The following is a 26648-nucleotide window of genomic DNA, read 5'->3' as shown; positions in this document are numbered from 1 at the left end:
TGTTGATTTTGTCAATGATTGCAGACACACTTGGCACTGCCCAAAATAATGTTTCTCTAGCTTTTAGTTGTATCCAAGCCCAACTGTGGATGCAATCTATAGTAGCTGCAATAATACGGGAAGGTGAGGCAGGCACCTTGCCCACTGAAATCCAAAAAGTCATTTGGGATAATGCAACCGAATTTGAGAGAAAATTCCAGTCCTGGTGGTACCCAGTTAATTTCACTTATAACCCTACTGATGGCAAAGTCACTGCTTTTGTTTTAACAATACACGATGCTTCGGTATACACCATATACCCAATCATCGCGTTAGGGTTGAATCACAAGGGTACCATACTCTATCCTTTAGAGCATAGATTATGGGCCCAACGAAATGGAAACAAATGGCAAACTGTTGATGTCAATGCATGCATTGTACGGGAACAACAAGGATTCATTTGTGAGAGTAATACCATCAAAGCTCAAGACATTTGTCTTGACACTGAACGAAATGTTTGTCATTTTGAAATACAACCCAACGAAGCCCCTGAAACTGTACTAGTATATATTGGGAAAGGATGTGTTTGTATGAGAACCCTTTGTGATTTTTTATTAGTAGAGGACATTACTGTAGATATGAGCAATTACTCAAATATTTGTGTTTGTAACTTTACTAAAATTGTAGGATGTGACTTCAGTTATTCAGCTCCTGTTACGTCTTATGAACTGCTACGATCTAACTATACATTGTATCAAGATTTACTACCTACTCCTATTGGAATGAATCTCACATTGGTGAGAAAACTGTTGCAACACGATGACTTGGACCAACTGCTAAAACACATCTGAAAAAATGGACACAGAACTCTCATCACCGTTCATCATGATGCTGAGGAGATATACCATGTCTTGGAAAGAGTGAAGAAAGATGGAGAACACCACTGGTGGGACGCTCTATTTGGATGGTCACCAACCACAACAGGAGTTCTAAATAGGATGCTTCACTCTGTAGTTGTTTTACTAATACTTGCTGTATCATGTCTTATTTTAACCATTGCTTTATATTTTAAGCTTTGGATTATGATGAAACATTTGTCTCATCTAGTATCCCCACAAGATGTGTATATACTCGATGATCCTCACCACAAGAACATATGTGATGCACCCAATACATTCCAAATATCGTGAAGCTTGAGTGACTATAGTCACGGGGTGGATTATGTGGAGTAATTGCTGGAGGTGACTTGGACCTTAGACTTAGATTTACGATTTCAAGAAAAACACAGCATTGAAGAAGCTGCCCAGGTGGTATGCAGCTGGAATTTATTCCACAAGAAGTTCCCTAAGCCTGTAATCTTGGATGTCGCAACCCAGGGGAGCCTGGTGTGCTGATTCTAAGAGGAACTGCCCAGGGGGTGGAGTGGTGTGGAGACATCACGGCCAAGCTCTGCGATAAGGGAACTCGGAGGGGCACCATGGCACTGATAAGCTGCATAAGTGATACCCTGAGTCAACAAACTATCATGATGTTGACAAAATGCTGTCCTTTAGTAAACTTTACTCATTATAATATCATTATAATACCAAAACACACCTCCATCCCAAAACCTACCCGCCTCCAAGGTGAGACCACTCCTCACTGAGCCTGCGCTCTGAATTTTTCTGAGCCTATACCTTTAAAAGGAAGCGAGAAAATTTTACACCAATCTAACAAAAGTATGTATGACTAGAGTCCCTCAAGCTCCACCTGAAAGGTAAAAAAATAATATAAATTAGCCTAAACAGAGAGGGGATGTTAGGGAAGATACCATCGTGTACTACTCTGACCTCTGGGATCAGTCGACGGGCTGAGCCTCTCTTCCCCCGCATCGGGATGACTTTGGGTAAGAATCTAACACTTGGTTATACCAAATGCCTCCCCGGGAAACTTAGAAACCTCTATAGAGTCACTTTTATGTCTTTTGATGCATCTGTGTTATCCAAAGCTTTGGTATTTGCATGTGCCTTGCAGTCAGTGAATTTATCGCCAGTAATCCAAAGAACCTGTGTGTCTGTTGCTTTAATAAATTGCTTTGATTTATTGATCTAGCCGTGATAGTGGTCATTGAATGCGACCAGACGCTTTAAGTGTGGCCGTGATAGTTCATGCAGCATGACTAGACGAAAGGTGCCTACGTTATTTGTGAATCCGTAATCGTGATAGTTCAGTGTACTGAACGCGACCGGACTTATAACGATAAATTGGGTACCTTCCAAAGCCTCTCTTGACGTAACAAAGTTCTACTAGCCCCATCTGGAACACTACATCGTCATGGACAAAATTGATTCAATTTGAGGGTTTTGCCAGATAACTGCAATTTAGTGAGGCCTTACTGCTCAGAATAGCACATGTTGTTTTCTTAACATAAGGAATATGAAAAGATATACTTCTAACCATAGGAGAGCTCCAACTCAAGCAAATATGTATGGATGAATTGTGACTTATAGCTGAAGTAGTAACTAAAATACTTCTGCTATAGTATCATAAAAAACACATTATAATTAGCACTCTCTTGGTGCTCTCTGGTCTAAAGTTCACATACAGCTAAGAGGTAATAGGTAAAAACAGAGGAAAAAAATTTTAGACTTGCGGACTCCATTTAAGGCCTTGACCTGATCAAGTTATATCTCATCAAGTCAAATACCAATGTCACACTCATGTAAAACCCAAGTAATTTTATCCATGAAAAACTATATATTTGGTAGCATCTACAGTATTAATTACAAGCATCTCTAAGTTTTTCAAGCTCTATGCTGTTATACAGTGTTGCACAATACTAGTTAAGCTGCACAAAACAGAAATGCTAAAACATTTTCTATCAACAAAAAGTAAAATTCACATTTGAAAGTGTTATTAGATTAAAATTTCCAATCTGCTTAGCTGCAATTGGAAAAATGAGATTCACATTTAACAGTAATTTCTGTGGTCTCAGTCAACCACTGAGAGAATTACTTTAAAACATTCCAATTTCAAGTACTTAATAAATAAAATAATTTACCTGAAATTCTGGTACAGCAGACTTCACAACAGCTTTCCTCTTTTTCTTGATTGCTTTTTTAGATATGGATTTTTTTCCTTGTAAGATTAAAAGAGAAAAGCTTTATAATGCTGTTTCTTGCCCTTCATTAATAAAAGAATTACATACAGCCTTGAAAGTTACGTTATAATTAATAGATGGCTGATAAAAAGTCACATAAGAATGATGAATCAGAAATAGACTTAACCAAATCAAACATTAAACCATAAGCATCTGCAAATAGCAGCCCCTGCTTCCTCTTTCCAAGAACAACCCCACTACAATCCCCCAAAATTAATACAATTATTGTAACATGATGTTAATTCGTAGAAAAAAAGAAAAAAAAAATCATTCATGCTACTGTTCTGAGAGGAGCAAACTCCAGAACTTACTCCACAAATTTTTGGAAATAATATAACTTACCTGTAAAATTTGTTCCCTGACACTTCTGCAAAGTAATCTACACACTAGGCTCTGGAACCTCTGTAGATTATATTAAAATATATTCTCAAAGCAGAAGCAGTTTGCAGAAATCCCCACATGAATACACCAAAATTAACATGTGAAAGCAGATTACAGTTTCATCTTTTATAGCAGTCTGGTTTCATCTGTGGCAAAAATCAAATGTTTCTGAAGAAAGCAAATGGCTTCCCATAAAGCAATTCCCACCCAACTGAACTATGTAATAATATAGATGTTTAAACAAAAAAAACCCCACCACACACTTTGAACCTAAGGTAATTGGTTTACTTCACAAAGTATCAGGGCTAATATATCACATATAACTTCTCAAAGTAGCTATGTGTCCTGGTTTCAGCTGGGATCGAGTTAATTTTCTTCCTAGTAGCTGGCATAGGGCTGTGTTTTGGATTTAGTAGGAGAAGAAAGTTGATAACACACTGATGTTTTTAGTTGTTGCTGAGTACTGCTTATGCTAGTCAAGGACTTTTCAGCTTCCCATGCTCTGCCAGGTACACAAGAAGCTGGTAGGGGGCACAGCCAGAATAGTTGATCCAAACTGACCAAAGGGCTATTCCATACCATATGACATCATGCTCGGTATATAAACTGGGGGGGTTGGCCGGGGAGCAGCAATTGCTGCTCGGGAACTGTCTGGGTATCGGTCGGCAGGTGGTGAGCAATTGCATTGCGCATCACTTGCTTTGTATATTGTTATTATTATTATCATTATTATATTGTTATTATTATAATTACTATTTTACTTTATTTCAATTATTAAACTGTTCTTATCTCAACCCAGGAGTGTTTCTCACTCTTACTCCTCCGATTCTCTCCCCCATCCCACCGGGACAGGGGGAGTGAGCGAGCGGCTGCGTGGTGCTTAGTTGCTGGCTGGGGTTAAACCACGATACTGTGTCATACAGCTAGGAACAACAGGGGACTTCAGGAAAGTAGAATTTGACCTGTTTACAGAGCTGCTTGGAAGAAATCCATTGGACACAGTCCTGGAGAGAAGAGGGGTCCAGGAGAATTCACCAGTAAAGACCAAGTCAAGGAAGGCATTAAGTACCTCAGCCTTATTTGCATCTACTGTCACCAAATCACCTGGCCCATTCAACAACAAGCCCACATTTTTCTTGTTCAACCTGTTATTGCTAATGTAGCAGTAGAAGTTCTTCTTGTTGCCCTTGTCTTCTCCTGCGAGCGTTGCATCCAGCTGAGTTTTGGCTTTCCTGAGAACATCCCTAGATGACTGGGCAGTGTTTCTAAATTCCTCCTTTGTAGTCTGTCCCTGCCCTCTTTTTGCATTGGAGGTCTACCATGAGTTCCTTGCTTAGCCAAACTGGTCTCCTGGTACATCTACTTGTCTTCCTGAGTATTATGACAGACCTTTTTTTTCTTGGAGAATGCTGTCCTTAGAGACCTGCCAGCTTTCTTGAACTCCTTTGCCTTTCAGAGCTGCCTCCCATTGGATTCTACCTAGTAGTTCCATGAATAAGCTGAAATCTGCTCTCCTGAAGGCCTGGGTCTGTACTGTGCTACTCTTTCCTCATTCCCTCAGTATCCTGAGCTCTACTGTTTCATGGTCGCTACAGCCAAAGCTACCACTGATGACCACATTCCCCAACCAGTTCTTCCTTGTTAGTGAACAGCAGATCCAACTGTGTGTTACCCCTGCTTGGTGCATCCAATGCCTGTACCAAGAAGTTAATCCCTGACACCCTCCAGAAATCTTCTTGACTGCTTGTATCCTTCCATGTTGCCTTTCCAGCAGATGTCAGAGAGGTTAAAGCCCCACCTAAGAACCAGGATCTGTGATATAGGGACTTCATCCAGTTGCTTAAAGAATGTTTCGTTCACTTCCTCACCCTAATCAGATGGTCTGTAGCAAACTCTCACCGTGATGTCATCCTTAGTGGCCTCACCTCTGATCCTGAATCACAAGTTCTCAGTCAGACTGCAATCCAGCCCACAGAAGGGCTCCATACATTCAAGCTGCTCCTTCACGTAAAGGGCACCCCACCACCCCATCTTCCTTGCCTGTCTTCCTGCTTGTTTCCCATACTGTATGCATTTGAGTGCATACATTTGAGGTGGGTGACCCTTTAGCTTGTTTCATCATTCCTGGCATCTCCCTTGTTTCCATCATCCTGCACCCTTTCCTTTTGGCCAGCACCTACCACTTCCTCACTTGACTGTGGGCTGTATGATCTCCCTGTTCTGTCCTAATTTAAAGGTCTCCTCACCAGGGCTGCCCAGCCTGTTGGCAAAGATGCTCTTACCCCACTGTCAGGTGGATCCCATCTCTCCCCAGTAGTCCTCAGAGTGATGACTGTAAAATATAAATCCCTGTTGACTACATGTCCTGGTTTGGGCTGGGATAGAGTTAATTTTCTTCCTAGTAGCTGGCATAGGGCTGTGTTTTGGATTTAGTAGGAGAAGAATGTTGATAACACACTGATGTTTTAGTTATTGCTAAGTACTGCTTATGCTAGTCAAGGACTTTTCAGCTTCCCATGCTCTGCCAGGTGCACAAGAAGCTGGGAGTCAGCATAGCCAGGATAGCTGACGCAGCTGGCCAAAGGCATATTCCATACCATATGACATCATGCTCAGTATATAAATTGGGGGGAATTTGGCCGGGGGCCAGTGATTGCTGCTCGGGGACTGGCTGGGCATTGGTCAGTGGGTGGGGAGCAATTGCATTGTGCATCACTTGTTTTGTATATTCTTTTATCATTATTATTATTATCTGTCGTGGTTTAGCCCCAGCCAGCAACTAAGCACCACACAGCCGCTCGCTCACTCCCCCTGCCCCGATGGGATGGGGGAGAGAATCGGAGGAGTAAGAGTGAGAAACACTCCTGGGTTGATATAAGAACAGTTTAATAATTGAAATAAAGTAAAATAGTAATGATAATAGTAACAATAAAATAATAATAATAATAATAATAATAATAATAATATACAAAGCAAGTGATGCACAATGCAATTGCTCACCACCCGCCGACCGATACCCAGACAGTTCCCGAGCAGCAATCGCTGCTCCCCAGCCAATTCCCCCCAGTTTATATACTGAGCATGACGCCATATGGTATGGAATAGCCCTTTGGTCAGTTTGGATCAACTATCCTGGCTGTGCCCCCTCCCAGCTTCTTGTGCACCTGGCAGAGCATGGGAAGCTGAAAAGTCCTTGACTAGCATAAGCAATACTTAGCAACAACTAAAACATCAGTGTGTTATCAACATTCTTCTCATACTAAATCCAAAACACAGCCCTATGCCAGCTACTAGGAAGAAAATTAACTCTATCCCAGCTGAAACCAGGACAGTATCCACGCCTTCTTCTATACCATCTACGTCATGCACAGGCCCTCCCCTTTCCAATGTGTTCTAATTAATCACTACCACTTTCCCTATCTTGATATATACACACAGATATCATTTCCTTAGTCTATGGCCCATCCCTCTAAAATGTCCATTCAGATCATTTAGCCCATGACTTTGGGTTCCATCTGTCATCACAGTCTTTCAGAGCAGGAGAGGTGGTGTGCAGTGTTGGATTGCTGCATGCTGAAGCCAGTTCTCATTCCAACATGGTTTCATGAAAGTTCATTTTCATTAAGCTGGGCAATTCTTACTGTAATACCATTGATGTGGCATATAGTAACCATAACATACAGTATTATATACTTACCATTAACATACTCTAATATTAACATTATTAATATATTAACATACAGTTAAGATATAACATACAGTATTATATAGCAATTAACATCATACCGTTCAGTTCATTGACTATTTTCACCCAAAATCAGATTCCCTTGAGGTACACATTGGACTTCCCCATCCTTTCGCATCACCCACCAAGTGCACCCAGGTCCTTGAGCAAAAGCAATCCCACGAATGGGTCTGCCTTTGTCAGAGGGGGAGGTCACCCAGACTGTCTTCCCCAGCATATCTCTCAAGGCCCCTTCCAACCTAAAGCATTCTATGATTCTATGATTCTATGATATGCTTTATGTGCACTACAGGGACTTTATCTCCTTCTACAGTACATAAAAGTTTTGATTGGGCAGGGCCACCTCGATTGGCAGATCCCCTGGTGTTGACTAACCAGGTGGCTTTTGCTAAATGTGTATCCCAATGTTTGAATGTCCCACCACCCATTGCTCTTAGGGTAGTCTTTAACAGTCCATTGTATCGTTCGATTTTCCTGGAGGCTGGTGCATGGTAAGGGATGTGATATACCCACTCAATGCCATGCTCTTTGGCCCAGGTGTCTATGAGGTTGTTTCGGAAATGAGTCCCATTGTCTGACTCGATTCTTTCTGGGGTGCCATGTCGCCACAGGACTTGCTTTTCAAGGCCCAGGATGGTGTTCCGGGTGGTGGCATGGGGCACGGGATATGTTTCCAGCCATCCGGTGGTTGCTTCCACCATGGTGAGCACATAGTGCTTGCCTTGGCGGGTCTGTGGGAGTGTGATATAATCAATCTGCCAGGTCTCCCCATATTTATATTTCAGCCATCGTTCACTATACCCGAGGGGCTTGAACCTCTTGGCTTGCTTGATTGCAGTGCATGTTTCACATTCATGAATAACCTGTGCAATACTGTCCATAGTTAAGTCCACCCCTCGATCACGAGCCCATTTATATGTTGCATCCCTTCCTTGATGGCCTGAGGCATCATGGGCCCACCGAGCTATAAATAATTCACCCTTATGTTGCAGTCCAGATCCACCTGAGCCACTTCAATCTTAGCAGCCTGATCCACCTGCTGGTTTTTTCCATGTTCTTCAGTGGCCCGACTCTTGGGTACATGAGCATCTACGTGACGAACTTTTACAACCAGGTTCTCTACCCGGGCAGCAATATCTTGCCAAAGTGCGGCAGCTTAGATAGGTTTGCCTCTGCGCTGCCAGTTGCTCTGAATCCATTGCTGCAACCACCCCCACAGGGCATTTGCCAAAATCCATGAGTCAGTACAGAGATAAAGTATTGGCCACTTTTCTCTTTCAGCAATATCTAAAGCCAGCTGGATGGCTTTCACCTCTGCAAACTGACTCGACTCCCCTTCTCCTTCAGCAGCTTCTGCAACTTGTCGTATAGGACTCCATACAGCAGCTTTCCACCTCCGATGCTTTCCCACAAGACGACAGGACCCATCAGCGAACAGGGCATATTGTTTCTCATTTTCTGGCAATTTATTATACAGTGGGGCCTCCTCAGCACGTGTAACCGCCTCCTCTGTTGATATTCCAAAATCTTTGCCTTCTGGCCAGTCCATGATCACTTCCAAGATTCCTGGGTGACTGGGGTTTCCTATTCGAGCCCATTGTGTGATTAGTGCAACCCACTTACTCCACGCAGCATCAGTTGCATGATGTGTAGAGGGGACCCTCCCTTTGAACATCCAGCCCAACACCGGCAGTCGGGGTGCCAGCAGGAGCTGTGCTTCAGTACCAACCACTTCCGAAGCAGATCAAACCCCTTCATATGCTGCCAATATCTCTTTCTCAGTTGGAGTATAGCGGGCTTCGGATCCTCTGTATCCCCGACTCCAAAACCCTAGGGGTCAACCTCGAGTCTCCCCTGGTGCTTTCTGCCAGAGGCTCCAGGTAGGGCCATTCTCCCCAGCTGCGGTGTAGAGCACATTTTTAATATCCTGCCCTGCCCGGACTGGCCCAAGGGCTACTGCATGAACTATCTCCCGTTTAATTTGTTCAAAGGCTTGTTGTTGCTCAGGGCCCCATTTGAAATCGTTCTTCTTCCGGGTCACTTGATAGAGAGGGCTTACGATCAGACTGCAATTTGGAATATGCATTCTCCAAAAACCCACAACGCCTAAGAAAGCTTGTGTTTCCTTCTTGCTAGTTGGTGGGGACATAGCTGTTATTTTGTTGATCACATCCATTGGGATCTGATGACGTCCATCTTGCCATTTTATTCCTAAAAAAAATTGGATCTCCTGTGCAGGTCCCTTGACCTTACTTTGTTTTATGGCAAAACCAGCCTTCAGAAGGATTTGGACTATTTTCTTTCCCTTCTCAAAAACTTCTTCTGCTTTATTGCCCCACACAATGATGTCATCAATATACTGCAGATGTTCTGGAGCTTCACCCTAATCCCGTGCCGTCTGGATCAGTCCATGGCAAATGGTGGGGCTGTGCTTCCACCCCTGGGGCAGTCGGTTCCAGGTGTACTGAACACCCCTCCAAGTGAAAGCAAACTGGGGCCTGTACTCTGCTGCCAAAGGGATGGAGAAAAATGCATTAGCGATGTCAGTTGTGGCATACCACTTGGCTGCCTTTGACTCCAGTTCGTATTGAAGTTCTAGCATGTCTGGCACGGCAGCACTCAGTGGCAGTGTGACTTGGTTCAGGCCACGATAGTCCACTGTTAGTCTCCACTCCCCATTAGACTTTTGCACTGGCCATATGGGACTGTTAAAGGGTGGGCGAGTCTTGCTGATCACTCCTTGGCTCTCCAGTCGACGAATCAGGTTATGGATGGGAATCAGGGAGTCTCGGTTGGTGCGATATTGCCACCGGTGCACCGCTGTGGTCGTGTGGTACCCTTTTGGGTCCTTGAAATACCCTCTCCTGAGGTAGTCTATGCCAAGGATGCACTGAGCCTCTGGGCCAGTCACAATGGGGTGCTTCTGCCACTCATTCCCAGATAGGCTCACCTCGGCCTCCAATATGGTTAGCTGTTGGGATCCCCCTGTCACTCCAGAAATACAAATGGGTTCTGCCCCTCTATAGCTTGATGGCATTAGGGTACACTGTGCACCTGTGCCCACTAGAGCCTTATACTCCTGTGGGTCTGATGTTCCAGGCCATCGAATCCACACAGTCCAGGAAACCCGGTTGCCCCTTTCCTCCACCTGGCTGGAGGCAGGGCCCCTCTAACACTGGTCACAGTATTCGCTGTTCACTTCCTGTAAATGTGAATCAAAAGTCCCTTGATTAAGATCGGAAGTAAAATTAGCCCTCTTCCTCTGTCTGGGGAACTGCTCACTGGAAACTGGAGCTGCAATTTTCCTGGGAGAACCGCCTTTTGTCTAGCCACTTCATCCACCATTGGTGCCTCGTTATCTTTACAGGCCAGTATTGCCACTGAATTGGAATACGATGCTGGTGCGCTCCGTACCACCTTCCGCCACATGGGTCGTGTGCACCTGACTTCATCTGGATCTTTGGGTAACTGCTCATCATTCAGGTCACTATAAATCACCTCCAGCACGCCTTATTCCCTCAGGTACTGGATACCCTTCTCTACGGTGGTCCATTTGCTTGGGTGGTATAAAACATCCTCCTTGAAGGGATACCTTTCCTTCACGCTTGACAGAAGTCGCCTCCAGAGGCTGAGCGTTTTTGCCCCTTGTCCAATTGCTTTGTCAATGCCCCCTTCCCTAGAAAGGGATCCCAGCTGCTTGGCTTCCCTACCCTCTAAATCCAGGCTACTGGCCCCGTTATCCCAGCATCGGAGCAGCCAGGTGATGATATGCTCGCCTGGATGATGACTGAAATCTTTTCGCATATCTCGCAGCTCACTCAGGGATAGGGATCGGGTGCTTTGTGTCTTGTTTATGAGTTCTTCCTCTTCCTCCTCCTCTCCTTGTGATGGCCCTGTTTTTTCATCATCCCTTTCTAAATGAGCTGACTTTTGCTTCCAAGATTTCTTCTTGTTTATGGGGACGACTGATACCAGCACGGGTTGGTTCTCTGGTTCAGCTGCAGTGCCTTTCACCGGGGTTTGAGTAGCTGCAGTGCCTGTCATGGGGGTTCGAGTAACCGCAGTGCCTGTCACAGGGGTTGGAGTAACTGCAATATTCTTAAATAGTTGTTTAACCCTAAGCAAGCCCTGACACACAATCAGGAGACAGAGCAATAGGAACATGCTGGTTTGAACATCACAAGGATATCCCCGCCTCTACTCCTCACTGAGCTTGCACTTTGAATTTTTCCTAGTCTATACCTTTAAAGCGAATCGAGCAAGTTTTACACCAATCATAACAAAAGTATTAATGACTGGAGTCACCCAAGCTCCACCTGAAAGGTACAAAATAGTATAAATTAGCCTAAGAGAGAGGGGATGTTAGGGAAGATACTATCGCGTACCACTGACTTCTGGGATCAGTCGACGGGCTGAGCCTCTCTTCCCCCGCATCGGGATGCCTTTGGGTAAGATTTGAACACTTGGTTATACCAAGTGCCTTCCCAGGAAAATTAGAAACCTCTATATAGAGTCGCTTTATGTCTTTTGATGCATCTGTGTTATTCATGCTTTTGGTATTTGCATGTGCCTTGCAGTCAGTGAATATATCGCCGGTAATCCAAAGAACCTGTGTGTCTGTTGCTTTAATAAATTGCCTTGATTCATTGGTCTAGCCATGATAGTTCTCACTGAACGCGACCAGATGCTTTCAGTGTGGCCGCGGTATTTCATGCAATGTGACCAGACGAAAGGTGCCTACGTTATTTGTGCATTCGTAATCGTGACAGTTCAGTACACTGAACGCGACCGGACTTATAACAATAAATTGGGTACCTTCCAACCCCCCTTGACGCAACAGGGGCACAGCCAGAATAGTTGATCCAAACTGACCAAAGGGCTATTCCATACCATATGACGTCATGCTCAGTATATAAACTGGCGGGGGTTGGCTGGGGGGCAGCGATCGCTGCTCGGGGTCTGGCTGGGCATCGGTCGGGAGGTGGTGAGCAATTGCATTTTGCATCACTTGCTTTGTATATTATTATTATTATATTGATATTATTATTATTATATTTTATTTCAATTATTAAACTGTTCTTATCCCAACCCAGGAGTTTTTGCACTCTTACTCTTCTGATTCTCTCCCCCATTCCACCGGGGCAGGGGGAGTGAGCGAGCGGCTATGTGGTGCTTAGAGGCTGGCTGGGGTTAAACCACAACACCATGACACCTCAGGCCATCAAGGAAGAGATGCAACATATAGATGGGCTCATGATCGAGGGGTGGACTTAACTATGGACAGTATTACACAGGTTATCCATGAATGTGAAACATGAGCTGCAATCACAGAGGCCAAGCAGTTCAAGCCCCTCTGGTATGGTGGGCGATGGCTAAAATATAAATATGGGGAGGCCTGGCAAATTGATTATATCACACTCCCACAAACCCGCCAAGGCAAGCGCTATGTGCTCACCATGGTGGAAGCAACCACCGGATGGCTGGAAACATATCCCGTGCCCCATGCCACCACCCGGAACACCATCCTGGGCCTTGAAAAGCAAGTCCTGTGGCGGCATGGCACCCCAGAAAGAATCGAGTCAGACAATGGGACTCATTTCAGAAACAACCTCATAGACACCTGGGCCAAAGAGCACGGCACTGAGTGGGTATATCACATCCCTTACCATGCACCAGCCTCCAGGAAAATCGAACGATACAATGGACTCTTAAAGACTACCCTGAGAGCAATGGGTGGTGGGACATTCAAACATTGGGATACACATTTAGCAAAAGCCACCTGGTTAGTCAACACCAGGGGATCTGCCAATCGAGGTGGCCCTGCCCAATGAAAACTTTTACGTACTGTAGAAGGAGATAAAGTCCCTGTAGTGCACATAAAACATATCATAGAATCATAGAATCATAGAATGCTTTAGGTTGGAAGGGGCCTTGAGAGATATGCTGGGGAAGACAGTCTGGGTGACCTCCCCCTCTGACAAAGGCAAACCCATTCGTGGGATTGCTTTTGCTCAAGGACCTGGGTGCACTTGGTGGGTGATGCGAAAGGATGGGGAAGTCCGATGTGTACCTTAAGGGGATTTGATTTTGGGTGAAAACAGCCAATGAACTGAATTGTATGATGTTAATTGCTGTATAATACTGTATGTCATCTCTTTTATCGTTGCTATATGCCACATCAATGGTATTACAGTAAGAATCGCCCAGCTTAATGAAAATGAACTTTGATGAAACTGTGTTGGAATGAGAACTGGCTTCAGCATGCAACAATCCAACACCACGCACCACCTCTCCTGCTCTGAAAGACTGTGATGACAGATGGAACCCAAAGTCATGGACTAAATGATCTCAATGGACATTTTAGAAGGATGGCCCATAGACTAAGGGAATGATATCTGTGTGTATATATCAAGATAGGGAAAGTGGTGGTGATTAATTGGAATGTATTGGAAAGGGTAGAATCTGGGCATGACGTAGATGGCATAGAATAAGGGGTGGATACTGTCCTGGTTTTGGCTGGGATAGAGCTAATTTTCTTCCTAGTAGCTGGCATAGGGCTGTGTTTTGGATTTAGTATGAGAAGAATGTTGATAACACACTGATGTTTTAGTTGTTGCTAAGTACTGCTTATGCTAGTCAAGGACTTTTCAGCTTCCCAGGCTCTGCCAGGTACACAAGAAGCTGGGAGGGGGCTCACCTAAGACAGCTGACCCATACTGGCCAAAGGGCTATTCCATACCATATGACATCATGCTCAGTATATAAACTGTTCTTATCTCAACCCATGAGTTTTCTTACTTTTGCTCTTCCGATTCTCTCCCCCATCCCACCGGGGGCAGGGGAGGGTGAGCGAGTGGCTGTGTTGTGCTTGGTTGCTGACAGGGGCTAAACCACAACAACAGACAACATAACTATATTAAAGGAATAGTGTTTTGTTGCAAAGTGCAATGTTCAAAAGCTAGAAAATGCCATACTATATTACTCCTATGTAACCTGTGGTGTGTTAACGTTGTCTGTCTGCCAGGTGCCCATCAAGCTCCCCTCTCACTCCCCCTTCTCAAAAGGGACAGAAGGAGAAAATAAAACAAAAAAAGCTCAGGGGTCGAGATAAAGACAGGCTAATTCCCTCACCAATTACCATCACAGGCAAAACAGACTAGGAGAAGATTAATTTAACTTATTGCCATTTAAAAATAGAGTAGGATGGTGAGAAACTATGATAAAACTGAAACCACCTTCCCCCCACACCCCAGTTCTTCCCAGGCTCAACTTCACTTTCTTCCCTACTCTTCTACTTCCTCCTCCTGCTGAGCAGCACAGGAGGGATGAGGAATGGGGTCAGTTCATAACACTTCATGTCTACCACTCCTTCCTCCTCACACTGTTCCCCTGCTCCAGTGTGGGGTCCCTACCACAGGACACAGCTCTTCACAAACTGCTCCAACATGGGTCCTTTCCACGGGATACAGTCCATCAGGAACAGGCTGCTCCAGCATGTGTTCCCCACAGACCACAGTTCCTGCCAGAAGCCTGCTCCAGCGTGGGCTCCTCTCCATGGACTGCAGCTTCCTTCACAGCATATCCACCTGCTCTGGTGTAGGGTCCTCCATAGGCTGCAGGGGGACAACCTGCTTCGTAGTGGTCTGCTCCACAGGCTGCAGGGAAATCTCTGCTCTGGTGCCTCAAGCACCTTCTCCTCCTTCTTCACTGACCTTTGTGTTTGCAGGATTGTTTCTCACACTTTTTTTTTTTCTTCCCTCCTCTCTCACAATTCCCATGCAGTATTTTTTACCCGTTCTTAAATATTTTTTACCCATTCTTAAATATGTTATCATTAAGGTACCACCAGCAATTGCTGATTGGCTCAGCTTCAGTCAGCTGTGGGTCCATTGCAGAGCCAGCTAGAATCAGCTGTGTCCAGCATGGGGCCAGCCCCGGTCTCTTCTCACAGAAGCCACCCCTGCAGCCCCCCTGCCAAAACCTTGCCATGTAAACCCAATACAACAGTATTACAGTATCCTGAAAGTAAACCTGCTGCTGCTTCCATAAATGCCATGTTTGAAACACTCAATTAAAACATAACATATATCTTGGCCCATGCTTCAACAGGATGGAAGATCCAGCTTTAGGGTGCTTCACACTAAATCAAAAATGCTTCAGTCACATGATAATTTGTACTGATTTAGCACTTTGTAATTTTACTAATTTCAAAATTGTAAAAAAAATTTTTTTTAAGATAAGTTTATCCTGGAAAACTTGCTGGATCACGTCTAACTCATCTGTACCACTTTTAAGTTATAACAATATCTAGTTGAGCTGTATCTGTAAGTAAAAATATACCACTCACAGAAAGTCTGTATTAAGTGGTCTGGCTAATTTAGCAGAAATTTGATCATGGGCCTGTGGTCAAGTCTGTACTGCTAGGCAATTAAGATTACACAGAAACACATGACCTCACATGATTTACTCTACATTTCTCTGCAACTAGCATGAGGTAATACTATCAGAAAGGGGACAAATATTTCCACAATTGCTACAAGTTAAATTATGCTCTCCGGAACAGATTCATTGTCCTAGATACTTTTTGTAACAAAATCTCTCTCAATTACTTATGTTCTCTCTGGGTAAAGTTTGCACATGAATCATGGTTCAATCAACTGATGAGCCTGGTTTATATGCTTGTATTATGGAATGGGAAACTTACATTAAAATTAACATCAGAAACATATAATACAATAACGCTGTCCCAGTTCAAAGTAAAATGTGACCTATTCAGCCAAGAAGAACTTCTAACACACTAAAAAACCAAAACAAAACCCCAACGTATCCCTTATTTTTAGTGCAGTAAACAAAAAATCAACTTACCAGATTTGTGCTTGTGTTTCGCTGTCTTTTTGATTATAAACAACTTGTTCTGCTTCTCAGGTTTATAAGATTTGAATGGATGAGGATGAATCTCATGCTTTTTTTGCAAGTCTTCAAGTTTTCTTTGTAGATTTTCATTTAAAGCATCTTTCAATTTCTTTTTTTTCTTTTTCTTCTTTTTTGCCAGCATTTTAGTAAGTTTTAGTTTCTTATTATTTTGCAATGAGTTCTCCAACACTGTTTCTCTAGCAATCTTGTGGCAAGTCATGTCTGGATTGTCATTATGATTGTCATTGACATGCATTTGGCAGGTTTTCAGGGTATTCTCTTTTGACAGGCCAGGCTCAGTTTTTACTATGCAAGTTTCATCACAGTTCTCCCCATTTTCTACAACCCTAATTTCTCCTGTGCTAAGTAGTTCTCCAAAGCCAACAATCTCTCCTGAACTAATTGTTTTCACCAAGTTCTCTTTATAACAACCAGTTTTTTTGATGTCATAGACTCTTTGAGATTTTATTTCACAGTTAAATTTTATTTTTTCTGAGGTGTCACTAAAGCTATCCAAGTGATTTTTTTTTCCTGGACAGCAAACACTGTAATTAACATTTTTCCCTGGTTCTGTGTTGGCACAATGTAGCAGCTCTTCTCTGCCATCAGATGCAACTTCCTCATTGCTTTTGTTTACAGGGTCACATTTTACTTTCTCCAATTTAATCTGTGGTACTTTTTTTACTTTGATGGCATGAGTCGGAAATTCTGGAGCCTGAAGAGGTTTTTGCCTGTAAATCCGAACATCTGCACCACAGAACTGTGGAAAATGAACATAAGCATTCTCCAAGTAGTCATAACCAAGGATTACTTGTCTGCATTCATGGATGGGCTGACCTAGCACAGCATCCTGAACATCTTTTTGTGTTTCATAAACAAAGTCACAGAGACCTTTTAGCAGCCACACTTTTTGGTAGAATGGAAGCTCATGAAATGGTTTTTCTTCCAAAGGATTAACTTCTCCAAGGACTTCAAAAAATTGGGGACATAGCCCAAGTTTTTCAGCACAGCCATTGGGGTTGTCAGTTTGCCCTACAACAGTATACCACTGCTGTACTTTCTGTCTAAGTGCTGCTTCCCAAGTCCCATAAGGAAGGACTGGTTTTCGATGCAAGGTAGATCTGCGATGAGGAGGACTTAACAAAGAAGTCATTATTTTAGATAAAAAAGCATTACATTGAGGCATCAGAAGACAACGCTCCAATTCATAGAACACTATTTCAGGTAAGTTTAAAATCTGTTGAGCTAAACAGAGGAAATGACCAATAGCTGGAATTTCCCACATTGTCTCCATTCTTGTAGGTGCTGCTTGAGCTAAAAGTGACTTTTCCCATTCTTCTATTTCTTTCCGACTAGCTTCTGCTTCTTTTCTTTCTTGCTCTCTCAGCCTACTGAAATGAAAAAAGTTTGAAAATTCAAATACTAGATATACTAAAAGAAATAGTAAATGGAAATTAAAACTATGGTATGGCAAACATACATATTTCAAAGTAACAAAACAGCACATAAATTATTATATAATTTGTCTTTATTTTGGATTATAGAGTGGGTCTAAAATCACTGCTACAAAATGAGGAGTTATAGTCCCTTATTTCTCATCACCACTAGTTCTAAAACAGAAGAAAAACTTAGCAAATATCAGCAGTTTGGGTGGTCTTTTTCAGGGGAAGGGAATACATTTCCCCTCTCTCTGTTTTGGCACTTTCAATATTTCTACTGTCCTGTATCAGCAGACTATATACTTGATCATCAATCACCCAAATAAAATCTCTTAAAACAAATACCTAGCAAAGTCTTACTTTCAAATGATTGTACTATGGCTTGTGACACCAACCTTCTAACTTCCTACTTTGGTACACAAATACACATGCCTAACTATAAGCATCTCATATACATAAGTACTTCCTTTTCCCCACAGACATGTTACTAATCAATGTGTAGTGATAGTCAAAAAGGAAGCAAACATTAAGATGCATGAACAATGTGATGGAAAAGTAATAGAATACAATGGAACAGAACAGTTCAGTTGGGAGGGACCTACAACGATCATCTAGTCCAACTGCCTGACCACTTCAGGGCTGACCAAAAGTTAAAGCATATTACTAAGGGCATTGTCCAAATGCCTCTTTAAACACTGACAGGCATGGGGCATTGACCACCTCTCTAGGAAGCCTGTTCCAGTGTTTGACCACCCTCTTGGTAAAGAAATGCTTTCTAATATCAAGTCTAAAGAAATAAGACTCAAAATACATTAATAAATGGTATGCCCTCACCTGGAACACTGTATTCAATTCTGGTCCCCCTATCTAAAAAAAAAATAAAATGATAGAGCAAAAGTAGTGGGTATTCAGAGACATGTCAAGGATCCTGTAAAAACCTTCCACAGAGAGGCTGAGAAATCCGGTACTTCAGACAAAGCACTAATAAGAGGGAACATGACAGAAGAATACAAAACATTAAAAGACAGACAGGGCACTTCTACTTACTTTTTTCATAGTACAGTGAAATTCAAAGACAACAAGTTTGGGAGGAAAAAAATGCTTTTACTTTATATAATCACCTTTAGTTTAGTTACTAGCAAATTTATTAGCACACAAGATATGTTAGGTAAGTTTCAAAGTGAATAATTGGACTTTTGCATGAATAATACAAATAAAATGTGTATATGAATAATAAGAATATGTAGTGTTACATTGGTTAAGAGGGTTTTTATTTTATGTTTGGATGATGTACAAACATTTTCATCTTGGGGCACAAAGTAGACTCTAAAAGACAGAATTAGGATAAAATTGTCTCTACAGGAAGATTTTTCCAGGATTATTTCTTTTTTTTTTATTTTTTCCCTTTGAAGCTTCTAGTACTGACCATTGTTGGAGAAAAAGATATCGGATATACAGATCACAGATGTGGCCTAGTACTGGAATTTACATGACCTTATTTTCAAACTGCTATGCCCAAATTCTTTCTCTTCACCACAGCTGTGGTGGATTGGCCCTGGCTAGCAGCAAAACTCCCACCCAGCCTCTTGCTCAATCCCCACCCTCCTCAGCAGGATAGGAGAAAATAGGAAGAACAGGAGAGCAAGACTCATGGGTCAAGATAAAGAAAGGAAGATTGCTGACCAATTACCATCACAGGCAAAACGGACTCGACTTGGGGAAAATTAACTTAATTGATTGCCAATTAATATAATATAAATATTCAAGTACTGATTCAGATATTGGGAAACAAAAAAAAACCCACAACAGAAAAAAGAAACAAACATTTACACACTTGGGGAAAACACCTTTCCTCCCCCTTTCCCAGGTTCAATTTCCCTCTCAGGTTCACCTTCACTCCAAGCACATCTCCTCCCCCCCGCTTGTTATCCATGAAGGTTACGCTCAGTCCCTTCAGTGGGGCAACAAGTGGTGCAGGGCATGGGGGAAGGGCTGCAGTCAGGATGTAGAGGTTCCTCTCTGCTGCACCTTTCTTCTCACTCTTTCCCTCTGCTCCAGCATGGGTTCTCTGTGGGCTGCAATTCCTTTGGGAATATCCATCTGCTCCAGTGTGGGTTCTCAACAGGCTGCAGGGAATATCTGCTCTGCCATGGAGCACCTCCTCTGACTTTGGTATTCCCTCTGCTGTTTCTCACTTTATTTGTTCCCTCTCTTACTCTGCCTGACTGGTGTTTTCTCCCCTTTCTTAAATATGTTTTCACAGAGGTGCCACCAATTCCTCTGATTGTCTCAGCTTTGGCCTGCAATGGGTCTGTTGCTGAGCTGGCTGGAACCATCTGTGTCCGGCACAGGGCAGTTCCTTACCTCTTCGTCACCCCTGTAGCCCCCCTGCTACCAAAACCTTGTCACGTACACACAATACAATAGTGCTTCATTTTTTTTCCAAGAAAAAGATAAATCAAAAACTAATTACTTAATTTGTGGATGCACTATATTGAAGTCCTGGGTTCATAAGTAAACTCAGGACCAGGAACAACACTGTGAACTGGGGGGCCCAAACTGGACAAGAAAGATATTGATAAACTTGAGCAAGTCCAGTGGAGAGGCACCCAGATGGTCAAGGGGCTGGAGCACATGCCCTATGAGGAGAGGCCTAGAGAAGAGAAGGCTTTAGGGGGACCTAACAGCAGCCTTTCAATATGTATGAGGAGGCCATTAAGACAACAGAGCTAGGCTCTTCATGGTGATGCACAGCAGCAGGACAAGAGACAACAGGCATAAGTTGAAACAAGAGAAGTTCAGACCAGATATACGGAGAATCTTTTTTACCATGAGAACAGTCAAGCATTGGACCAGGTTGCCAAAAGAGATTGTGCAGTGTCCATCCTTGGAGATTTTCAAGACCAGACTGGATAAAGCCCTGCTGAGTAACTTGGTATGACCTCATAGCTGACCCTGCTTTGAGCAGGAGGTTGGACTAGAGACCGCCTGAAGTCCCTTTCAACCTGAATGATTCTGTGATAATTTTTATTCTCCTAAAGAAGATGCTTTAGAGAAACATGAAGACAAGATTATTAAAAACAATTCCTTCCACCCCCAGTTTTTTCCTATTACCTCTTTTCCTCCTTTGCTCTCAGCTGTTCTTCCTGTCTCAGAACCTGAACCATTATGGACTCAAAGACACCTGTTGTCAAGCCTACTAAAGTACGAGGTGTGGAACGACGTCTTGTTGAAGTGCATGCCCTTCCCATCTCATCTTCCAGCCCATAGCACCCTCTTGATGTTACAGCTATTGTTGTTTTTTCTCTCAAATGCCTAGAAGGAAAAAGCAAGTCAATTCACAATTACAGTGTTCCTGACGAACAGCAGTTTGAAACCTACGCTTACAAACACAGAATAATCACATTAACAATAATTGGGTTTTTTTGATCAGAAGTGCCATGATAAGAATTGCCAATTTTTTCAGCTCTAAAATATAGGTTCCCTTACAAAACTTTAAATTTAGAAGCGATCAACTGACAATTAAAGACATGAACTATTAAAAATGGTGAATATTTAACTCAAAGAAGTAACTGACTATTATTTGGAGAATAATTTAGAAAAAACTATCTGTAAGCATTTGGAGAGAGTAATTTCACCAGATCTGAGATAAGAAACTATCATTTTTTGAAATGCCACATACAAATAGTGAAAGAATTAAAAAGCAAACAAATAAAAAAAACCCCACCACCTGCCTGAACAGAGTTTAAGTCTCAAAGGGAAGGCAGGGGGAAGAGACTGACTGTTGTTTACAGTTACACCTGACTACCACATTTAGAATTACTCCAGCACACTTAAGAGAAGAGTGACTCTCTATCACACCACCTTCCTTGATTGATACTGCTATTAAATGTCAGCATAGTACCTGATGATGATATAAAAAGGGAAGACAGCCCTTGGCCCGTGCTCATTATAATCTCAAAAGGCAAAATAAAAACTATGGTATGGGTAAATACAAGTCCCTGGTAGCAATTTATTCTTTGGCCAAGACAACTGGAGAATGGAAAACTTTCAGATATAATGTGAAAGGCCCAATTTGAGTCACAACTCAGGTATGAGTTTTCTTATCAGAAAATTGTGAGGTGCTTCTTATCCTGAAAGGTCTATCAGCCTTCTGTGGAAGGAGCTTGGTATCTTCTATATCAAAGCTGCAAGTTGTATGGGGGAAGGGGGAGTAGGTGTTAATAAATACACAAAGTTAAATATATCCACTGTTCTCAAACTTGTTAGTGACACAGAGCGGTGCTGCCTGCTGGTGAGATGGACCTTGCTCATCTAGTGGGAATGCTTAATAAGTGAGGTGCGGAACCCAGTTGAATAAGCTGTAGTAGATGCATTCAGGCTTGGTTCATTCTGGCTTGGTGCATCAACACTACACCTTTTGAAACTGTTTTTTTGCATAGCAACAAGTTTGGGGTAGAGAGAAAGAGCTGAACCCTATGGGGCATGAACACTGCCAGTGTTCTCAAGTGAAGTTTGGTTTAAAAAAAAGATTGGGAACTACTGACTTAAAGGAGTAATTGCTGACATAAATAGCTAACCAAGTTAGATTTGACTCAAGTCAGGCATGGATTTACAAGGTAAGGAAAACCTTGTTATCCCTCATCTTATCTGTTGCAGTACAGGGAAACATGAATAGTATTGGAACTCTTAGAGCTGTGGTGGAGTAGCAAGAGATGAAGACTCTTTCCATCATCTATCAGCAGTCCTGGTTAACAGGGGAGGTCCCTGATGACTGGAGGCTTGCCAATGTGACGCCCATCTACAAGAAGGGCCGGAAGGAGGACCCGGGGAACTACAGGCCTGTCAGCCTGACCTCGGTGCCGGGAAAGATTATGGAGAGGTTCATCTTGAGAGCGCTCAACAGGCATGTGCAGGTCAACCAGGGGATCGGGCCCAGCCAGCATGGGTTCATTGGTCCTGCTTGACCAACCTGATCTCCTTCTGTGACAAGATGACCCACCTGGTGGATGAAGGAAAGGCTGTGAACATCATCTACCTGGACTTCACCAAAGCCTTTGACACCATCTCCCACAGCATTATCCTTGGGAAGCTGGCAGCTCATGGCTTGGACGGGCGTAGTCTTTGCTGGATAAAAAACTGGCTGCATGGCCGAGCCCAGAGAGTTGTGGTGAATGGAGTTAAATCCAGTTGGCGACCAGTCACAAGCGGTGTTCCCCAGGGCTCAGTACTGGGGCCAGTTCTGTTTCATCTCTTTATCAACGATCTGGATGAGGGGATTGAGTGCGCCCTCAGTAAGTTTGCAGATGACACCAAACTGGGTGGGAGTGTTGATCTGCTTGAGGGTAGAAAGGCTCTTCAGAGGGATCTGGACAGGCTGGATCGATGGGCCGAGGCCAACTGTATGAGATTCAACAAGGCCAAGTGCCGGGTCCTGCACTTGGGTCACAACAACCCCATGCAATGCTACAGGCTTGGGGAAGTGTGGCTGGAAAGCTGCCTGGCTGAAAAGGACCTGGGGGTGCTGGTCGACAGCCGGCTGAACATGAGCCAGCAGTGTGCCCAGGTAGCCAAGAAGGCCAACAGCATCCTGGCTTGTATCAGGACTAGTGTGGCCGGCAGGACTAGGGAAGTGATCATCCCCCTGTACTTGGCACTGGTGAGGCCGCACCTCGAATACTGTATTTGGTTTTGGGCCCCTCACTACAAGAAAGACATTGAGGTGCTGGAGCGTGTCCAGAGAAGGGCAACGAAGCTGATAAAGGGTCTAGAGCACAGGTCTTATGAGGAGCGGCTGAGGGAACTGGGGTTGTTTAGCCTGGAGAAGAGGAGGCTGAGGGGAGACCTTATCGCTCTCTATAACTACCTGAAAGGAGGTTGTAGTGAGGTGGGTTTCAGTCTCTTTTCCCAAGTAGCAAGAGGAAACGGCCTCAAGTTGTGCCAGGGGAGGTTTAGATTGGATATTAGGAAAAATGTCTTCACGGAAAGGGTTATCAAGCATTGGAACAGGCTGCCCAGAGAGGTGGTGGAGTCACCATCCCTGGAAGTGTTCAAAAAACGAGTAGATGTGGCACTTTGGGACATGGTTTAGTGGGCATGGTGGTGTTGGGCTGATGATTGGAATGATGATCTTAGAGGTCCTTTCCAATCTTAATGATTCCTAGTTTTTACTTTCATTAAAAACAATCCAGCCACCGAGCCAGGAAACATGAAATTGCTACTCTACCCTTAGTTGGTTTAGTGGTGGACTTGGTAGTGTTAGGTTAATGGTTGGACTGGATGATCTTAAAGGTCTTTTCCAACCTAAACAATTCTATGGTTCTATGATTCTATGATAAGACTAAAGCCCTTTCCTTGGCCATTGTATGCTGAGGTATCCCTACTGTCTCTTAAATATTGTTAACTTCACCCTATCTACAAGTTTGGACTCTTTGACCTTGATGTGATCTTCATCAGGAAGGAGGGTTCTGTTCACTCCTGCAAATCATCTGCCTAGAAAATTGGACTTGTATTTACCCATACCATAATTTTTATTTTGCCTTTTGAGATTATAATGAGCACGGGCCAAGGGCTGTCTTCCCTTTTTATAACATCATCAGGTACTATGCTGACATTTAATAGCAGTATCAATCAAGGCAGTTTGGGCTCCATATTTCATTTAAATTACAGATAAGATGGATATCACTGTAACATAACATTGTACAAATCATGAGATATCATTTACTTTTAAGAGACAAGGTTGTCAATTTAAAAGAGACATTCTATAGAAGTTGGGCAGATTTATTGACTTACACCAGCAAAAAATATGGGAAACAGTTAAATTTATCATTATATCCAAACAAGCGCTCCTATATGTCATGGGAGGCCTCTGTCAGAAGCAAATCTCTAGCCAGGAACTGATAAGCCTTTTTTCATTTTAGTATTTAGTATTCAGGTCAAATACACACTCCCAACTCTTGTTTACATAAATAGCACCTGCCAGAGCCTCTGAACACAATCCTTTGTTACACCTACCGGGACAGCAGTGCCAGCTTCTGTTCCAGCATCACCTCTAGCTTCTGGGCCTGCTTGGATAGCCAGTGATCCACACCATGAAGCCGGTAACACATCTCCAGCATCAGCCGGAAGTCAGCCACAAAATCTGTTATCCCTGTGTACTGCCCACTGGAAAATTTCTCTTCCATCTTCAGTAGCCACATTCCAGCTGATGACTGCTGAAAGGAGCAACTGCTGCCATAACCTGACTGGGATGCACCTCCTCCTTCATCCTTGATGGATGCCTGATCTACGAGTGGCTTCAGGAAAGGTGCTGTCAGTGGACGATGCTTCTCCAGAAGAAACTCACATAGTATGCGGTACCCTTGCTGCAACTCCGGACTTAGATTCTGTTCCCAGGGACAGCTGCTGTTCTTGCCTCCCACATCATCATCATTATCCTCATCCTGCTGATAATCCTCCTCCCTCTCTGGAGGGCCGGTGGCTAGGGCTGGATCCTTTGAAACCGCTCTGTCTGGAGCAACGGGCGGTAGCTTCCCCACAGCCCCCATGGGCTGTGCCAGGTCCATTTCTCTCACCCCGGGTACACATGCACACATACTGTACCGCTCCTGAAGGGGGCACTCAGCCCAGGAATTAAGCTCTTCAGCATCGGCTAAAGACCTCTGTACTCCCCCTCTCACCAAGCCGGGGAACCGAGATCGAGTTCACCTATGTACACAAGTCAGTCTCTCAGCACGCTCCCTCCGACGTCCTCACCCCTACCCTAAAGTGGGAAGAGGAACATTAACTTCTCTGAAGCAACGGGGGCGTAGGCGGCCATGGCTACTGAGTGACCCGTCCCTCCTCAGCGCTAGTGCAAGCTTCCTCACCGGGGTCTGTCCCGGACCGAGTCAGCCACGTAAAATGGGCTCGACTGAACCTGCACACAGCTCTGCCTGCACACCTCCTCCCATTGGCACTGAGTGAAAGCTACTGCTTCTGCTGTGCCTACTCCGGAAGTAGCTCCCTGTCTCTCGTCCTCAGGTACCGCCCTCTTCACGGGGCATTCAAGCGTCACACACACACACACACCCACCCTTTCTCAGGAGAGGGACGAAGAAAGCACTGGCTGGCGTTCAATCCAGCTCCTCTGGCTTCTCCCGCTACCTGCAGCAGGCAAGAGGACCCCGCCAGCTGCTTCCTGCCATCTAGAAACTGCCCCTGCTTGCGTGTGTCATCCCTTCCCCATGATGCGGCCACTGCCCTTGCTGATTCCTCACCCCACGGAAGCCTCCTTCAATCACCCACCTCGGAACGGGCATTTCCTGAAAAAAGGAAGATGAGTCAGGCTGCAGGGCCCGAGTGCACGACAGCAACAACAGAAACGACAGCAAGCACCGCCTTCTCGCTCACAGCCCCCAACTGGCCTCTATCTACGTTCCGGACAGTTCCCCTCCTCACATCACAACACAACACAATGGAGCCAGGCTTTCTGCTGTGGGACATAGCTGGTACCGAAGCTAGCAATGCTGTCAGTTAATAGCACAGCAAGGACAGGTTAATAGAAGAGAGCAGGGACTTGGTCCTCTGTGAGGCCTAGAAAAGGAGCGAGAGAAAGAAACAAGTTTCCTCACCTAGTACGCATGCGCCCAAGTAGAGACTATAGCCAGTAAGGCAGCACACAGGTTATTTTGGACACCAGCTGAGTTGGCATCATCAGAAAGCGACTCGCTTAGAAAAGGTATGTGAGATTTAGGACTCTTGCACCTCCTCCTGGTATGTGTTTGGTATGCCCGTTGAGAAGAATTTGAGGGGGGGTGGGGGGATTAAGCGTGTGGAACCTTGGCACCAGGGACCTGATAGTAGACCTGCTTGCAGGTGCGCGGTTTTCAACTGTCTTAACTGCCATGTATATACTAGCACGAAGATCGTGTTACAAGCCCAGTGAAGCCATACAACCATAAATATGAATGAACGTACCTTTATCCTTCAGACTTTTTTAACTGCAGTGTGTACGAGTTTGTACTGAAATTAAATCCATGCTAGACACAATTATCAATGTGTCATCTGCAAA

The 26648-nt window shown here is 44.0% G+C and overlaps 1 protein-coding gene across 1 annotated transcript in view; it reads right to left on the bottom strand.

The window, feature by feature from the left end:
• LOC142596449 (putative bromodomain-containing protein 10) overlaps positions 1–25161 on the bottom strand; it is a 56646-nt gene extending 31485 nt beyond the window's left edge. Inside the window, exons 1-4 of the mRNA XM_075725543.1 lie at positions 24611–25161; positions 20711–20911; positions 16110–17545; positions 3020–3096 (exon numbers count right to left, since the gene is read on the bottom strand). Coding sequence (XP_075581658.1) covers positions 3020–3096; positions 16110–17545; positions 20711–20911; positions 24611–25161 — 2265 coding nt within the window. The remainder of the gene's footprint in view (positions 1–3019; positions 3097–16109; positions 17546–20710; positions 20912–24610) is intronic.
• Between the last annotated feature and the right edge of the window lie 1487 nt (positions 25162–26648).

The sequence above is a fragment of the Pelecanus crispus genome, chromosome W (assembly GCF_030463565.1).
Source record: "Pelecanus crispus isolate bPelCri1 chromosome W, bPelCri1.pri, whole genome shotgun sequence".
Lineage (NCBI taxonomy): Eukaryota > Metazoa > Chordata > Aves > Pelecaniformes > Pelecanidae > Pelecanus > Pelecanus crispus.
The sequence above is the reverse complement of the archived record's forward strand: the minus strand, read 5'-3'. Positions and strand labels throughout refer to the sequence as shown.